Source organism: Brassica napus, chromosome C2 (assembly GCF_020379485.1).
Source record: "Brassica napus cultivar Da-Ae chromosome C2, Da-Ae, whole genome shotgun sequence".
Taxonomy (NCBI): domain Eukaryota; kingdom Viridiplantae; phylum Streptophyta; class Magnoliopsida; order Brassicales; family Brassicaceae; genus Brassica; species Brassica napus.
In genome coordinates this window covers 53,387,022-53,403,166 of record NC_063445.1, presented here as the reverse complement: position 1 = coordinate 53,403,166, position 16,145 = coordinate 53,387,022, and the positions used below count along the sequence as shown (strand labels likewise).

The 16,145-nt window shown below is 36.4% G+C and overlaps 3 protein-coding genes across 3 annotated transcripts; all 3 read right to left on the bottom strand.

Annotated features, from left to right (window-relative positions):
• Positions 1–33: 33 nt before the first annotated feature.
• Positions 34–1,498, bottom strand: LOC106382497 (sec-independent protein translocase protein TATA, chloroplastic). The gene is made up of 2 exons (XM_013822524.3): positions 1,128–1,498; positions 34–361 (listed from the first exon to the last, which is right to left on the bottom strand). Exons 1-2 carry the CDS (start codon positions 1,419–1,421, stop codon positions 212–214), a joined length of 444 nt encoding a protein of 147 aa, XP_013677978.1. The 5' UTR covers positions 1,422–1,498; the 3' UTR covers positions 34–211.
• A 1,494-nt stretch (positions 1,499–2,992) lies between these two features.
• On the bottom strand, positions 2,993–4,955 carry LOC106382498 (basic leucine zipper 63). Its single transcript, XM_013822525.3, has 6 exons — positions 4,589–4,955; positions 4,097–4,196; positions 3,825–3,936; positions 3,666–3,741; positions 3,465–3,590; positions 2,993–3,385 (listed from the first exon to the last, which is right to left on the bottom strand). The coding sequence occupies exons 1-6, from the start codon at positions 4,868–4,870 to the stop codon at positions 3,122–3,124; spliced, it is 960 nt and encodes a 319-aa protein (XP_013677979.1). The 5' UTR covers positions 4,871–4,955; the 3' UTR covers positions 2,993–3,121.
• Positions 4,956–12,410: 7,455 nt separating this feature from the next.
• LOC106382501 (GDP-mannose 3,5-epimerase) lies at positions 12,411–15,476 on the bottom strand. Its single transcript, XM_013822530.3, has 7 exons — positions 15,254–15,476; positions 14,093–14,509; positions 13,909–14,005; positions 13,566–13,695; positions 13,363–13,495; positions 12,913–13,120; positions 12,411–12,817 (listed from the first exon to the last, which is right to left on the bottom strand). The coding sequence occupies exons 2-7, from the start codon at positions 14,506–14,508 to the stop codon at positions 12,662–12,664; spliced, it is 1,140 nt and encodes a 379-aa protein (XP_013677984.1). The 5' UTR covers position 14,509; positions 15,254–15,476; the 3' UTR covers positions 12,411–12,661.
• Between the last annotated feature and the right edge of the window lie 669 nt (positions 15,477–16,145).

Genomic DNA, 16,145 nt, shown 5'->3' with positions numbered 1-16,145 from the left:
GTACTCTTTCCATTTCCTTGGTCTTCATTAGAATTACATCTTCAATCTATTTTGTGCAGTCTTTATTTTAGGTTCTCAAGAAGAAGAGCTTTACAGATTCAAACATCATGGAACCAATTCTTATAGGGAACACTACTCTGCTTCCTTGAACAAAAGAGTATTTGATCTAAACTCATTTCTTAAACTGTTGTAGCTACAAGAAAAGCAAAGCCTAAAGTCTTGTCATATTTATACATTTGTCCTTGGAGCTTGAGGAAACCTCAGGTTTTTCCTCTGCTTTGTTGCTCATTGCTATCGGAGATGAGTCAGCAACAGAGTCTTCAGGTTCCGTCTTAAGCTCAGACTCGAACTCTTTTGCAGCCTGCATCAAGTTCAGATATAAAACACGAGCTAAAAGGAACACAAAATATGCAAGTAGAAGCTAAATATCTCGGAAGAACCAACACTTGGCAGTAAGTTTTATAGAAATATAATTAAGCTAATATTCTTGTGTAACATAACAACATTTGTTTTAAAAATCTTACTGTGTCATAGTGAACTGTTTCACAACAGCAAGACAGAACCCATACAAGAAGAACTAAATCACTTGAAAACATAAAAATTTTCAAAACACATTTCTCCTTATAACATCAATTCAAACTACTAGCAACAAGCTTTTCACATGAACTGGCACAATCGCATCTTCTTCTGAGATTCTAGTGAAGAAGACACATAAAAATATTGGAGCATCTAAAAAAAACTGAAACTTTCAAATTCCAAAGTTCGATCAGTGTTTCTAATAATCAGCAAACCTGTTGAAGAAGACAAAGTAATTGGCAAAGTAAATTCCATTATTTCATACCCTCTTCTTTGATTCTAGTGAAGAAGACAAATCAAAATATTAATCTTCTGCTAAAAAACTGAAACTTTCAAGTTCCAAATTTCCAAAAAACACATTTCTCCTTAATAGACCTTTTAACATCAATTCAAACTACAGTCCACAAGCTTTTCACATGAACTGGCACAATAAACTGCATTCATATTCTTTGGTTCTAGTGAAGAAGACGCATCAAAAACTGTAGCAGCTAAAAAAAAACTGAAACTTTCAAGTTCCAAAGTTGTACCAGTGTTTCTAATAATGAGCAAACCTGTTGAAAGCTTTTGACGGTTTTGCCAAGACTCTTGCCAATCTCAGGAAGCTTCTTAGGTCCGAACAGCAACGCAGCGACTCCAGCGATCACAGCTAGCTCAGGGACACCGAGACCAAACAGAGCATTACAAGTTAGTGCATTTCTCCTCTGCTCCGGTCGGAACGCCACTAGAGAACGGGTGTATGGTCGAGTCGTCACAGTGAAGCAGTTGTAGTAGAAGGAAGAGCGAGATGATGAGAGAGGCAAAGAAACTGCTGTGAGAGAAGAAAGAGTCGCAACATTTGTCGCCATTACTGCTATCTTCTGGTTCTGATGTTATGTGTGTTTTCTATGAGTTTTTATCCAATTAAATATTCAGAAATGTTATAGAAACTAAATTAATCTTCTTATTGTCTCAACTCTACATGCAGTACAAAACTCATCTCATACGTAGAAAAGTAGAAATTAATAGGAAAACTAGATCATCACTCGCCCGGGCGGACGGATTTTTATTCCTTTGCAAACGCGGATTGTAATTTTTTTATTGTAATGCAAAAATTGCTATAAAACTTGTATTTTGATTTTTTTTGTGAATTATGAAGTTAATTTTTTTAAAACAATTATTACATAATTGCTCAGTGAATTTTATTATATTCTAATGTCTAATATATTTTGTGTATTAAAATATGAGATCCACCGTAAAAATTCACTTAAAAGAAGCTGTTATGTTTCTAATTTAATAAGATAGATTTTTAATACCATGTTTAAAATATATATTATAAACCCATGAACTATGTTATTTTGTATGAATACTTACTTAAATTTATGTTTAGAATTTATAAAATTGTACATAAAATTATTTAACTCTTGATGCTTATTATTGGTTGATGATATATTCTCTAATAAATTATTTAATTATTCAATATTGACATGTCAAGCTGTTTAAATTGATGAGTGGGGTCGGTTGAAATTTAAAATTTCCATACCAATATAAAGATGAAATTCGATGTTATTGGTTTGGTGTTTCATTATATTTTGGAAAGAAACCGATAATAAATAACAGCACAATAAACAAATGAATATTTTTAATTTAGTCTAATAGTCGATGTATATATGTAACGGTCCCACCCACGATTTTCGTGGTTACTTGTTAGTCCATATCTCAAATTACCATTCTACCGTTAATGAGGAGTATTTATTTTTTGAAAATACAATGGCATTTTAAGTAATATGCCATGTAAAAGTAAGGGTAAATATTAGCAGTGATCCTGAATTAATAATATTGATACTAGCAAATGTTTTATTATTATCAAATTTGCAGATAAACATGATTAATTCTACTAAGTTCACTAACAGGAATTAAATAGTTTTAGAAAATTTAGGGAGTGTATTCAAAGTTTAAGGTGATTTGTATTAAAATGACAGTTATTCAAACATGATTTTTAAATATTCAAAAATCTAGTGTTATTAAAATTGTTATTTGATAAACTACTTTTAAATTTATTGTTATTGAATATATTTTAAGTTGTGTATTTTAGAATCTTTTTCGTACTCATTTAAGAATGTTTGGTAGAGTTTCATAATTAAGAAAAACAAAATCCAAATTTTATAGTTTTAGATGAGATTTTAGAATGATGTAACAATAATCATAGTAAATTATCATTTTACTTAAAATCATTTAAAACTTAATAAAAATCAAATCAATTCAAATTATCATTTTTCATTTTTTTTTCTTTTGTAGCTTAATAAATATTTACATTATAAGGTTTACACTACCTCAGCATCATTCACTACATAATATTGATGAAGATTGAGATTGGTTTTCTTTTGTTAACTTGGTAGTATTTACAAGATGGTGCAGATGTTGGAGATAAGATTGAACATAAGAGGAAAACAGAAGTAGAGATAACTAAGCAATCCACAAGGGAATACATATATACAGAACATATAACCTTTGTCTCATTATCTCACTTGTGACAATGTTACAGAACAAGTTTGTTTTTATTCACAAGCTACTGATCACCAACGCTGCGAATACGTTTCTGCAGATGCTCCAAACTCGCAACTCTACGCATCGACTCTGTCCTGTTCATTTTGCATCCGGTCAAGGCCTTGTTTTTGTTCCCTGAGCTGATCTCCGGTGTGGTCACTTGAACGCTTGTGTCTACAGAACCTGACGTCTCTGAAGGATTAGAGACAGTTGAAACCTGAGGCATAGTCTGGAACATTGGGTTGAAGCCTGTGAGTCTCTTCACCGTCTCCTCAGCCATTTTCACCTGCAAAATTAAAAAAAAAAACATGTTTATTCAACAGAGTCATATTATAGTCTGTTAAGTTAGGAAAATGGATTTTTACTTTTGCTCGTAGCGTCTCGATATTGGCTTTGAGAACTCTGTTCTCTACAGCTGCGTCGTTGAAGGTCTGAGTTACGTCGGTGAGACCCTTCATGAGGTTTGAATTCTCCACACGCAGCTGTGAAACCTATCAGAGAGATTGTAATAAGTGAGCTGAGAAAGGTGAAAAAGAAAGAAACAAATGAGGGGAAGAGTAACATACTTGTGTCTCAAGTTCACTGAGGTGTGCTTGCTTTCTTCTTCTGGACCGCCTAGCCGATTCCCTGTTAGAGAGCATCCTGTAATTACAACAGATAAACAAACAATCATTTTCAAGCAAGATTTTCTCTTCTGAGAGGCAATAGTACATATTAATCCAAACCTTTTGACACGCTTAATATTGGTGGGGTTCATATTAGTTTCACCGTCAGCTTCTTCTTCGTCACCAGAGAGCTCAGATCCACTTGTTATAGCACTGCTCATCACTGGTGTAGCTGCAGATGAGAACCATATAGATTGGTTCCATTAGCATTTGTTAATGCACGCATTTAACAAACACAATAACTATCAAAAGCATCTTTAAAGGGCTCATCTCATAGGTAAATGAATTCAGAAAACATTAGATTACTGTTTGAGGAATTACAAAAAAAAAACCTTTGGAAGAAGCAAGAGAGCCTTGGTCTGAAGCAGTGGATGTATATGCTCCACCATTCTCAGATCTAACAGATGTATCCTGAGGTTTGCTGAAAACTCCCTATCAAGTTTCACATAGTAACACAACAACTCAATTATCAAAAATAGTGTAAAATCTTAGGGAAGAAAATAGCAAATTTTTAATTTTTATTTTTCCAATTCAAAATCAATTTTCAAAAGAAAAATATAAATTTCACAGACTCAAATCATATCCTATATAAGATCACAAGACTCTAATTGAAGAACAAAATAAGCTTAGTTCTAGACTCTAGTACAAGTCAAATGATAAAAGGTTTGATTTTCTTGGATCCTATCATTTGATTTTGTAGCCATTTACTCTTCTTATCTTCAGAACATGTTCTCACTAATAAATCGAAACTTTGAAACTTAGTCTAAACAAGAAGCTACTAAAACTGAAGGGTGAAGAGACTAGAGAGAGACTTAGTTGCTTACCCTTTTCATGGCGACAGCAGCACAAGCTAAGTTGAGTTTACTCTTAAGAAACTCTCTGTATTCCTCTGAATCTACAGGAACACTCGGAGAAGGAGGTCCAGAGACGGAAACGCCATACGCAGCTTCTCCAGCAGAGGAGGACTCTTGGATGAAGCGTTGGAATGCCCACTCGGAGTCACTACGGTTCATCACCCCCTTCGCTGTTGTTCCATTGGTCTCTTCGGCCAGCTCCGACCAAAGATGGTTGCAGGAGATTTCTTCGACAGAGAGAGTCTTTTCCATTTTGGGGTTTCAACTTCTTGTTCTTGTTCCTACAAAAGTTTCTTCTTATCCGATTGGTCAGTCTTTTCCATTTAATGTGTTCTTTTCATTTTTTTTTTAATTTGTAAGACATATCGTATTATCAGATTACCTCCCAAGGCCTCGACAAGAATAGTGTATTCTTATTCACACCAAATACTTTTGATTCGTTCTATAAAGTCCTATATTTCTCATTGCAATTTTTTTTGGGCAAAAGGGATGAGAAAAATATGATTCCATGTAAAGATCAAGATAGTTAAGATATGCAAATACACATGGTCTTTGATTATTATTTTTATTAATTGAGGGTTCAGATTTTTATAACTCTTTCGAGAGCAAACCCTTGTAAAAAGTTAATGATTATAAAACTTACGTATTCAAATGTCGTGTCTCCACTACCATGAAAAATCCATGCAACTTGTAATGAATATATATCTCAATTTTCAAGTGATGTATTTTTTGCTTCAGTTTAGTTAATATAAACCAATTAATAAATATTTTGAGAGATTATTTTATTGTATTTTTCAATGTATTTTTTTATAATTTTCATGCAGTAAAGGCAGATAAATGCAAAGTTATTCATTTATTTTGAAAATTTGGAATAAGTAAATCTTTTCAACTTAACTAAAATTAGCCAAACAGTTTCTAAATTACTCTTTTCAGTTAAGAAATTATATTTAATATCATAATTGATAACATGAAAAAAACCTAAAAATTTGTTTATAAAATACTTAACTGGCTAGTTGTATACACGAATATTACATACACCAACTTTCAAACTATTTGAATACACTTTGGAATTGGGCGGCATTGGGTTATTTAATCAAAACTATACTTCGGAACAGATGATTAACAAAAATAAGACTTTGAGGGGCTTTAAGTAATATCGTTGATTCCATCACAGACTTACACGTAGTGAATATTTTTGCCTTATTGGATTAAATAATATTTTTCCAACGCTTTTTGGGGTCAAATCCAAGTAAGACTGACGTGGCAATAGGGGTATTTTATTAAATAATGGGAAGTTGATTGGCGTCGTTGTTTTCGTGGGCCCATTTAATATTCCCATTTGCATTCTACAAATAACTAAATAAGGAGGAGAGCGACATAAGATATAGTTTTTTTTGAGGTAAGTTAGATTAGAGAAATGTACTAAAGATATCATTTTTGGATAAGAATCTATCAAAACTCAAGTTGCATTTCGTGGGTCCAATTTGATTGTTGCATTTATGGCGCACCTGTGCCAAACCTCTTGTCGAGATGTGTAAATGGGGCAACATGAAAAGTGATGGCTCATTCATTCTGGATAATATAATAGGCACCGCTTTTCAAGCAACAAGACTTCATGGGACCTATTAGGTTTCCCTCCTTTAGAACCACATGAAGTCTTTGTGCATGCTTTTACACGAGCAATATCTTCTTGGTCCACAATGTTTGGACTTTCCAAGTATTCATAGTTTGGTGTGGATATGGTTTTGCAAGTTGTCTTGTAGATACTATAGTTTGAATATTCGTTAATAATTTGAATATAATACATTATTTCTGTGTAATGATTTTGAAAGTAATATCTAGATAGATTTTATAAACATTAAACAACAAACAGTATTAAAGTATCTAAATTACGAGTTCTATTGGTAAGCATCTTACAAGAAACAAGATAATGGAAAGCGTGGAGAGGAAAAAAAAGGTAACCAGGCAATTGGAATGTAATTGTACATCCTAACGTAGATGATCATGGTAGTGATGGACAGAGTTTACATCTTTTGTTCATGTAGAAGTATCTATTTAATTTTTTCATGGGCTTTTCAAATATGAGTTATGAGGCTCATAAGGACTTTTATGAGTCTGATTGGTAAAGACTGTATCTTTGAAATTTTTACTGTAGAAAAAAATCTGTAGATTTTTTTGCTGTGGCTTTAGATTTTATTGCTGTAGAATTTTATGGAAAGCACTAAAAAATCGCTTTGAATATTTGGCTCTGCAGAGCACTTGTACAGCTGTAGGTTATTTCAAGAGCTGTGGTTTCAAAAAAAAAAATTTAAAGCTTGATTGCTCTGAATTTGGTGCTTTAGAAATAAATAGGGCTGTGGACAGCACCTACAACAACTACCAATCACCCCCTATAGCCCACTATATCAGGGGTGTAAATGGCAGCACCGTTGAATATAGAGTTAGGGAAAGAGCCAGACTTCCGCTGACAAAGGGACAGCAAAATAGACACGTTCCAAAACGGTCTTTGAGCAGCTGCTCGAATCCACAACCCCACATTGTCTCTGCCATTTGGTCTGATTGAAATTATTGTTGACTATGGATGATAAATAGTGTCTTTAAACGGAAATATTGTGCTTGTTGCTTGGTAACTTTTGAAATCTTTTGATGTATATATGTAGAAGAGGATATCGAACTTAACTATAAGACTTGTTTTATTAATGTGCTCAAGGCAAAGTATATATACATCACATAAGTTGGCTTATCAAACCGATAAACATTATCTCTAACTAATCATATTTATCACAAAGTATAATATACGATGATTATCGTAATACTCCCCCTCACGTTGGAGCATGAGGATCATGAATGCCCAACTTGGACAACAAGTTACGAAATTGTGCACGCCCCAACGCCTTTATGAGTATATCAGCAACTTGATCTTGAGTCCAAATGTGGTGAAGCTTAATCAGACCAGCTTGAACCGCATCCCGAACAGCATGACAATCATTTTCAATGTGTTTGGTATGCTCATGAAAGACAGCATTAGAAGCTATGTGTATGGCAGCTTTACTGTCACAGAAGAAGCGTGTAGACTTTTGTTCGACATCCAACCCCTTTAACAACTTCCGAAGCCACTTGACTTCACGCAACGCAGCTGCCATAGACCTGTATTCGGCCTCAGCGGAAGAACGAGACACCGTTTTCTGCTTCTTAGTCTTCCACGAGATCGGAGAATCACCAAGCATAACCACAAACGCACTAAGAGACCGCCTGGTGAAAGGACATGACGACCAGTCAGAGTCACAAAACACTGTCAAAGACAAGTCAGCCGATGAACTAAACATAATTCCCTGTCCAAGTGAACCTTTAATAAACCGAACAACACGAAGAGCAGCTTGCCAATGATCCTGGCGAGGCTATTTCATAAACTGCGACAACACGTGAACTGAGTAGCTCAACTCTGGTCGAGTGTGAACCAGATAAATCAAACGTCCCATGAGCCTGCGATATTTCTTTGGATCTGTTAAGACAGGGCTCGTACTAATGGCAAGCTTGTGGTTTTGCTCGAGTGGAGTAGCTGCAGGCTGACAACCAAGATTGCCTGTATCAGTAACAATGTCTAGCGCATACTTGCGTTGAGACACAAAAATACCTTCCGGACCTCTGCTTACTTCAAAGCCAAGAAAATATTTTAACTTCCCCAAGTCTTTCATGGAAAAACACTTCCCAAGATACTCTTTGAACTTCTGGAGCATATGGCTGTGGTTACCACAAATAAGTAAATCATCCACATAAACAAGAACACGTAGCTCAATCCCCTTTCGTGTATAAGAGAAAAGAGAGTAATCGTCATAAGACTGAACAAATCCAAACCGTAACAGAGAATCAGAAAGCTTCTTGAACCAACATCAAGGAGCTTGCTTGAGTCCATACAAGGATTTGCGGAGACGACACACCTTGTTGGGATGAGTATGACGGTAACCAGGTGGAATCTTCATGTACACTTCTTCTTCGAGATCACCATGAAGAAAAGCGTTGTTAACATCCATCTGATACATTTCCCAGTTGTTGGCAGCCACAAGACGAAGCAGCAAACGAACTGTAGTCATTTTAATGACAAGAGCAAAAGTTTCTTTATAGTCTTGTCCTTCAATCTGCTTATTTCCCATAGCCACAACACGAGATTTGTGACGCCGTACTGTTCCATCAGCGTCATATTTGATTTTGTAAACCCACTGGCTTCCAATAGCTATTTTTCCTGGGGGAAGATCAACAATGTCCCAAGTGTGCTGATCTTCAAGAGCTACAATTTCCACTGTCATCGAGTCATCCCAGACTTTTTGACCAACAGCTTCTTTAAAATGCTTTGGCTCAACTCCAGCTGTGATTGCAGCTAGAAAAACTTGGTGTTGTGGTGAGAATTTAGAATCACAGATATAATTTGTCAAGGGATAAATTGTATTACCTTGGACCGTAGAGGACTGTGAAAGAGAGACGGAGGGAGCGTGATGGGTTTGTGACTGTGACGCCGTCGTATTGTATGTAACAAAATCCCTTAAACGAACCGACGGTACCGATTTACGCTGTCCTCTACCAAGTTGTTCAACTGACTGTGCCTGAACAATTTTAGCTTCTGAAGGAGGAACACTATCAACTTGTTCTGAGATCCCCTCTGGTTCAACACGTTCTATCTCTGCCACCACAACATCCTGAGCTGGAGTATTATCAGTACTAGTGTCAATAACTCCAGTATCGACAGCTCCAGTGTCACCAATCGAGACAACTTCAGTATGTACTGGAACAACTCCTGTTTCGCCAGCTTCAGTAGCGATATTCAGATCGCTCCCCCTCACTTCTGAAGGCATTTCAAACTGCCAATCTTCATCATACGTAACAACAGGAGTCACTGAAGGAGGTGGTGATGAACTTTGTTGTGAAAAAGGAAACACATTCTCTTGAAAGATAACATCACGAGACACGATGAACTCATCACGTTCTATATCATACACTTTGTATCCTTTCTTGCCAAAGGGGTAACCAAGAAAGACACAGAGCCTGCTTCGCTCATTGAACTTGTCTTTGTTTCTTGCAGCACGATGCGCATAACACGCAGAACCAAAGACACGAAGTATATCGTAATCAGGTTTACGACCATGAAGAACCTCATATGGTGAGCGTCCTTTATGTAAGGCAGTAGGCGTCCGGTTGATCAAATATGCCGCCGCTAAAATCGCCTCTCCCCAAAATTTTATTGGCAAACTTGCTTGAAAAAGTAAAGCCCTAGACACGTTAAGTATGTGCCTATGCTTACGCTCAACCCTTCCATTATGCTGCGGTGTGCCAACACAGGATGTTTGATGAATGTTTCCTTTTTCTCGAAACAGAGATGAGAGACACATGAACTATGTCCCATTGTCACTTCTGATTGTTTTTACAGTTTTCCCAAACTGTTTTTCAGCGTATGTAAGAAAGTTTGGAAGGATCACACGAACTTCAGACTTTGCAAGCATGAGGTGAGTCCAAACAGCACGAGAGAAGTCATCAACAATTGTCAAAAAATAAACTGCTCCGCAAGTAGAGGGTACACGGTAAGGGCCCCAAACATCAACATGAATTAATGAAAAACACTCTTCTGATCTATTAAAACTGTCTGGAAACACTTCTCTAGTCGGTTTAGCTCGAAAACAAATGTCACAAGGACTAGAGCTAACAGACGATGATAACATAGGTAAAGTAGAAAGCACATAAAAACTTGGATGCCCCAACCGCTGATGCCACAAAGTCTGATCAGTAGAGACGACAACAGTGTGAACCTTCGCAGTAGCCACATCCGTCAGAAAGTAAACCCCATCACGCTCCTCACCGGTTCAATCAGAGTCCTCGAGAAACGGTCCTGCAACACACAAACAGTATCAGAAAAGGTAGCAAGACAACCAGTTTGTTTCAAGATTTTCGAAACAGAAATAAGCGTGCAATTTAGAGCGGGAACATAGAGGACTCTGTTCAAAGAAATTTTCTTCGATAATGGAAAGGTTCCCATGCTCATTGCGAAAGTTTTATTGCCATCCGCAAATCCAACAAAGCACGGAGGAATAGACACTACATCCTTCAGACACGAGAGATCCCCAGTCATGTGATGGGAGGCCCCGATGTCAAGAATAACATCACCAAACTTGGCCTTACCAGACAACTTGTCAGCACTAGATTTCTCGTGAATCATCTGAGAAAGAACCTTCCATTGCTCCTGTGTAAACTCAGGAAACGCTGATGCATTGGAGCTTGTAGCGTGAGCTACAGGAGCAAGACCTCTACCGCGTCCAACACTGTTAGAACCGCGTCCGCTCCTTCCCCGTCCTCTACTCGCACCACCACGTTCAGAACGATCAACCCACCAGTCTGGAAAACCAACCAACTGCCAGCACTCTTTCTTTTCATGACCTGAACGTCCACAATGTGAGCATGTTCTGTCTTTGTTACGCAAAATCAAAGAGTCTGACCGAGAGCTATTCTGAGCCTCATCAGATGTAGTAGAATGGCGTGTGACAAAGCCTAACGCATCTTGTTGCTGCTCCTGAACACGAGCACCGTTCAGCCTTTGCTCCTCTCTTATAACTTTTGAGTAAACTTCACCAATTGAAGGTAGTGGATCCAGACCAATGAGAGTAGTACACAGAGCTCCAAAACGCGAATCATCTAGCCCCATGATAAACTGATGTACTTTGTCATCATCACGTTCCTGTCTGATTTCTTCTGCACCACCACAAGTACACATCGGCAATGGTCTGTAGACAGCTAGCTCCTCCCACAAAGTACACAACCGTCCATAATACTCTAGAACAGATTGTCCTTCTTGTCTGCAAGCTGCTTGTTGCGCCTTTATCTGATGAATCCGAACCTTGTTCCCCACGGAGAAACGTTGTTTGAGTCCAGACCACAACTGACTTGCTTCAGAAACAAAAGTAACCGAAGACTTTACTTTAACATCTATAGACGTACGTATCCAACCTATAACCATTGAGTTAACTGCCACCCAATTTTCATAGTCATAACTTTCACTTGAAGGCTTCTTCACCGTTCCATTAACAAACCCCACCTTACGCTTGGCCTGGAGTTCATTCAACATCTCGTTTGCCCAAAGATTATAGTTTTCTCCGTTCAACATGACCGGAGTTATCAACGCACCAGGGTTATCAGAACTGTGAAGACTATATGGCGTTAGAGGAGAAACTTCTGCCTTCTCGCTGGTTTTTACACTTGATCCTGAAGTTAAATCATCTTTAGGATCATCTCCTGACATTGTCACTGACGAACTTTGAACAAAAGAACCAACACAAAACTAGAAATTTTATTGAATGAACGTAAGCTCTGATACCATGTAGAAGAGGATATCGAATTTAACTATAAGATTTGTTTTATTAATGTGGTCAAGGCAAAGTATATATACATCACATAAGTCGGCTTATCAAACCGATAAACATTATCTCTAACTAATCATATTTATCACAAAGTATAATATACGATGATTATCGTAATAATATACGAAGTTATGTCAGGCTAACATATAATCAAATCCGAATACACCTAGAAATAGCACACCACATAAGCTAGTTTGAAAAGGAGAGTGCCATGTGACTTTTCCTAGTTAATCTTACTCTTAATCAGTGTGGAATGTTTAACATTTAATCAATGGGGATAGTAACGTGTGATTGTTTTGGCTGAGAAAGAAGTGGAGAGAAGAGAAAGAATGGTGAGTAATCTCTAATCTCTAGAGATGTGTGAAGATATGGTCTTGAGACATTATTGATAAAGATGACAGAAAAATATTGTATCAGGACCACAATAATATTGTATCTGGACCACAATAATATATACTTAATACATAGTATAATCTAGTTTAACAGGAAATGTTTTTCCAACCAAAAAATAATAATTGAACAAGAAATATCAGCAGCAGAAGAGGACACTCAAATCCAAAACAATTATTACTGCTTAAAAAGCTTACTTTAGAGGTATATATTAAGCACTTCCCTGACCTTAATTATATATTAAGCTTTGAGCCATTTACTCTTTTCCATCAGCAGCACGGAGTGAGCCAAGTTGAACCGGTGCTTGAGTCCCAACCACGTTTGATGATCCATAAAGCGACACATCACTGCCTTTGGCTTTCTCTTTCTCAATCTGTTCCTTTATCCAGAAGTAAGTTATTCTAAGCCCCTCCTGATCCACCACGAGTCACATAAGGTGTCAGTCAAACTCTCATCCTATCTTTGAGCTTACTTAGAATAAAAATAATAATAAAGTTTTTTTGGTACCTTCAGTCTCATTGTTGGAGCCCAACCAAGCTTCTCTTTGATCAGATTGTTGTCTGAATTACGGCCACGAACACCTTCTGGTCCTGGAATGTGGTGAATCGGTAGCTTCTTCTCCTCAAAGCTCAGAATCATCTCAGCCATCGCGTTCATGCTCACCATCTCATCGCTTCCTATGTTCACCGGCTCACGGAAATCTGATTTTGTCAACCTAAACACACAACCATGAGGAAGATTAATACAACGTTGTAACATTCAAATTAATGTTCAAAGAAATAGCTATGCGGTAGTTACACAATTTATATGAAATTTATTGATTAGAGAGGCACCTAAAGTGATTTTTGAGCATTTAGACCGATTTTTTTCTTTTAAAATATCATTTCGTTTAGGTCCCCGATTTTTAGAACATTGATACAAATTATATTATTTCTAATGTGGAGCTAATGTCTTCACCTTAGTACACCTTCAACACACTCATCAATGAAGGTGAAAGAGCGAGTTTGAAGCCCGTCTCCCCACATCTCAAACCTATCTGTGGAGGTGAGAGCCTTTCTACAGAAAGCAGCTGGAGCCTTCTCTCTTCCACCTACCAATATTAAACACGATGGTAAAGCAAAGAATAGTTCCTGGAAACTGTTTTGTTTTGTTTGTAATACCTTTCCATGTTCCAAAAGGACCGTAAATGTTATGGAACCTTCCAATGCGGCACTCAATCCCAAAATCTTTGTTGTAATGCTTGCACAGCTCCTCCGTTGCAAGTTTCTCCAAACCATAAGCATCTTGAGGCTATATATAACATCATAAATCAAAGTATTAAAGACTCTTCATATGAATGATAGATAGACATCTAGTAGGTGTCTAAGAGGTCAGGTTCAAAAAGGGTCTCCTCTCCAAAAGAAAGCGAATTTAAAATGGTTTGGGCCTATGTACGGGCCTACGGGCCCAAAACCTTTTAGTTATTCAAAAAGGAAGGATAATCATCATCAGGGTGGCACAAACCTCAGCAGGCCAAGCATCTGACTCCTTGAGGCTCACATTAGTAGTTTCTAGCTGCTTGAACTCCGGATAGATACATGCACTAGAAGCATAGAAGAACCTGAAACAACCACATCAAAAGTTCCAATCTTTTTAACTCTGTTTACATTAAAAACCACCAATAGCTCAGTAAAAACTCAATTCTAACCTCTTAATCCCATTGATCCTAGCAGCCTCGATCATATTAAAGCTGATCATGGTGTTGTTATACATGATAACCGAGTGGTTGGACTGGATGAAACCCATGCCGCCCATATCAGCAGCCAAGTTAAAGACGTGATCAACGCCATCGGTAACCTTGAGGCAATTCTCCATGACCCTGAGATCAACGAGGTGGAACTCGTCGCAGAACATGTCTTCAGTCATGTGCTCGTTCTTCTTCCAGTCGGAGGCAATGACGTAATGGCCCTCGTGCTTCAAACGGCGAGCAATGTGGGAAGCTATGAAACCTCCAGCGCCGGTGATTGATATCTTGAGCTTGTGAGAAGGCCAGTAGAGTTCTCGAGAGAGGTCCTTGTATGTGTAGGCTCCATAGTCAGCACTTCCATTGGTGCTTGCAGCCATTCTACACACCAATTTAGTCAGACAGAACAGTAAAGAATTGAACTTTGTAATGTCTGAATCAAAAATAAGAAGAGACCAAAACAAAAATCTAGTAAGACAGAACAATAAAGACTTAAGATTTGTCATGTCTGAATCAAAAATAAGAAGAGACAAAAACAAAAATATAGTAAGACAGAACAGTAAAGACTTAAAACTTTGTGATGTCTGAATCAAAAATAAGAAGAGACCAAAACAAAAATCTAGTAAGACAGAACAGTAAAGACTTAAACTTTGTAATGTCTGAATCAAAAATTTAGAAGAGACGAAAACAAAAAAAAAACTAGTAAGACAGAACAATAAAGACTTAAACTTTGTCATGTCTGAATCAAAAATAAGAAGAGACAAAAAAAAAACTAGTAAGACAGAACAATAAAGACTTAAACTTTGTAATGTCTGAATCAAAAATTTGGAAGAGACAAAAATAAAAATCTAGTAAGACAGAACAATAAAGACTTAAACTTTGTAATGTCTGAATCAAAATGAGAAGGGATGAAAGCAAATCCAACAAGTCTGGAACAGTCAGATCTCATGCAAATTGGCTAAATGTACAATCTTTATATTACTATATATACACAAAACTGTTTCAGAACTTTGGTAATCTGATCCACAGAAGAAGCACACACACGGAGAGAGAGAAGATATCAAAATCTTGCAATCTCAAACACTAACCAAATCAGAAAACCAAACCGGGATTAGATCAGTTAACCTGAGAAAGCTTCGAGACGGTGAAGAAGAGATAATGCAGAGAGGGGGAGATAAAGGTGAGGACTTTGTGGAAGGACGGAGAGGAACTCTGTGTGTTGTTATAAATAGACAAGGAGACGAGCTAAGGAGGAAGATGATGAACAGAGGAGAGCAACGCCACTCGTTTTGTTAATCTTTCTCGTCAAATCTTCGATTACTGCGTCTCTGTATTTTTCATTTTTAATTTTGGCTTAGGACTAATATATCCTCCAAAACAGTTCAAATTTTTTATTGATTATGAAATAATTTAGTTTAACTAATAGATAACGAGAAAATTACTTTTTTTATGATGGTTTTTAATGCACTTGTCTTTTCTTAGGTTTTTAATTTTTTTTTAAAAAATATAAACACATTTAAGAAAAATAAATTTCTTTTATGAACATTTTAATTCTTTGTATATGAAAAAGGCTGATAAGTATTATTTTATATCTTATATAAAATCATTTAAAAAATAGAATAAAATTTCGACTAACAAAAAAATAATATTAGCTAATTTTATATGATATTAGCTAATAAAAACCAAGATAAAATATAGAGCACTAAATTTAGATACAAAATAATAAAAATTATTCTTATAATTTGTTTATGAATATCTTAAAAATAAATTTTAAAACAGGTACATCTATTATAAAATCAATTGTATCATAGTGATCAATAATAAGATTTAATATATTTTTATATAAATGATATACAAATAATTTAAATATTAATCTGAAAACATTATTGGGTTTTTGCATGTTTGTAGTAGAGTTCTAATAAATTTTTATTATCACAAAATACACCAAAATTAGAATAACACTAATATCTAATAAAACCAAAATTGCTAAATTTAATAACACTATAATTTTAAGTAT

What these genes read in the sequence shown, in the direction of transcription:
- LOC106382501 (XM_013822530.3), bottom strand. Translation starts at nt 14,508, where the DNA reads ATGGCTGCAAGCACCAATGGAAGTGCTGACTATGGAGCCTACACATAC. An exon ending in AGGATCAATGGGATTAAGAG is followed by an intron (nt 14,006 to 14,092) that starts GTTAGAATTGAG and finishes TGGTTGTTTCAG; the next exon opens with GTTCTTCTATGCTTCTAGTG. An exon ending in TGTGTTGAAGGTGTACTAAG is followed by an intron (nt 13,121 to 13,362) that starts GTGAAGACATTA and finishes TTGTGTGTTTAG; the next exon opens with GTTGACAAAATCAGATTTCC.
- LOC106382497 (XM_013822524.3), bottom strand. Translation starts at nt 1,421, where the DNA reads ATGGCGACAAATGTTGCGACTCTTTCTTCTCTCACAGCAGTTTCTTTG. An exon ending in CCGTCAAAAGCTTTCAACAG is followed by an intron (nt 362 to 1,127) that starts GTTTGCTCATTA and finishes AACTTGATGCAG; the next exon opens with GCTGCAAAAGAGTTCGAGTC.
- LOC106382498 (XM_013822525.3), bottom strand. Translation starts at nt 4,870, where the DNA reads ATGGAAAAGACTCTCTCTGTCGAAGAAATCTCCTGCAACCATCTTTGG. An exon ending in CTGCTGTCGCCATGAAAAGG is followed by an intron (nt 4,197 to 4,588) that starts GTAAGCAACTAA and finishes GAAACTTGATAG; the next exon opens with GGAGTTTTCAGCAAACCTCA. An exon ending in TCAGTGAACTTGAGACACAA is followed by an intron (nt 3,591 to 3,665) that starts GTATGTTACTCT and finishes TCTCTCTGATAG; the next exon opens with GTTTCACAGCTGCGTGTGGA.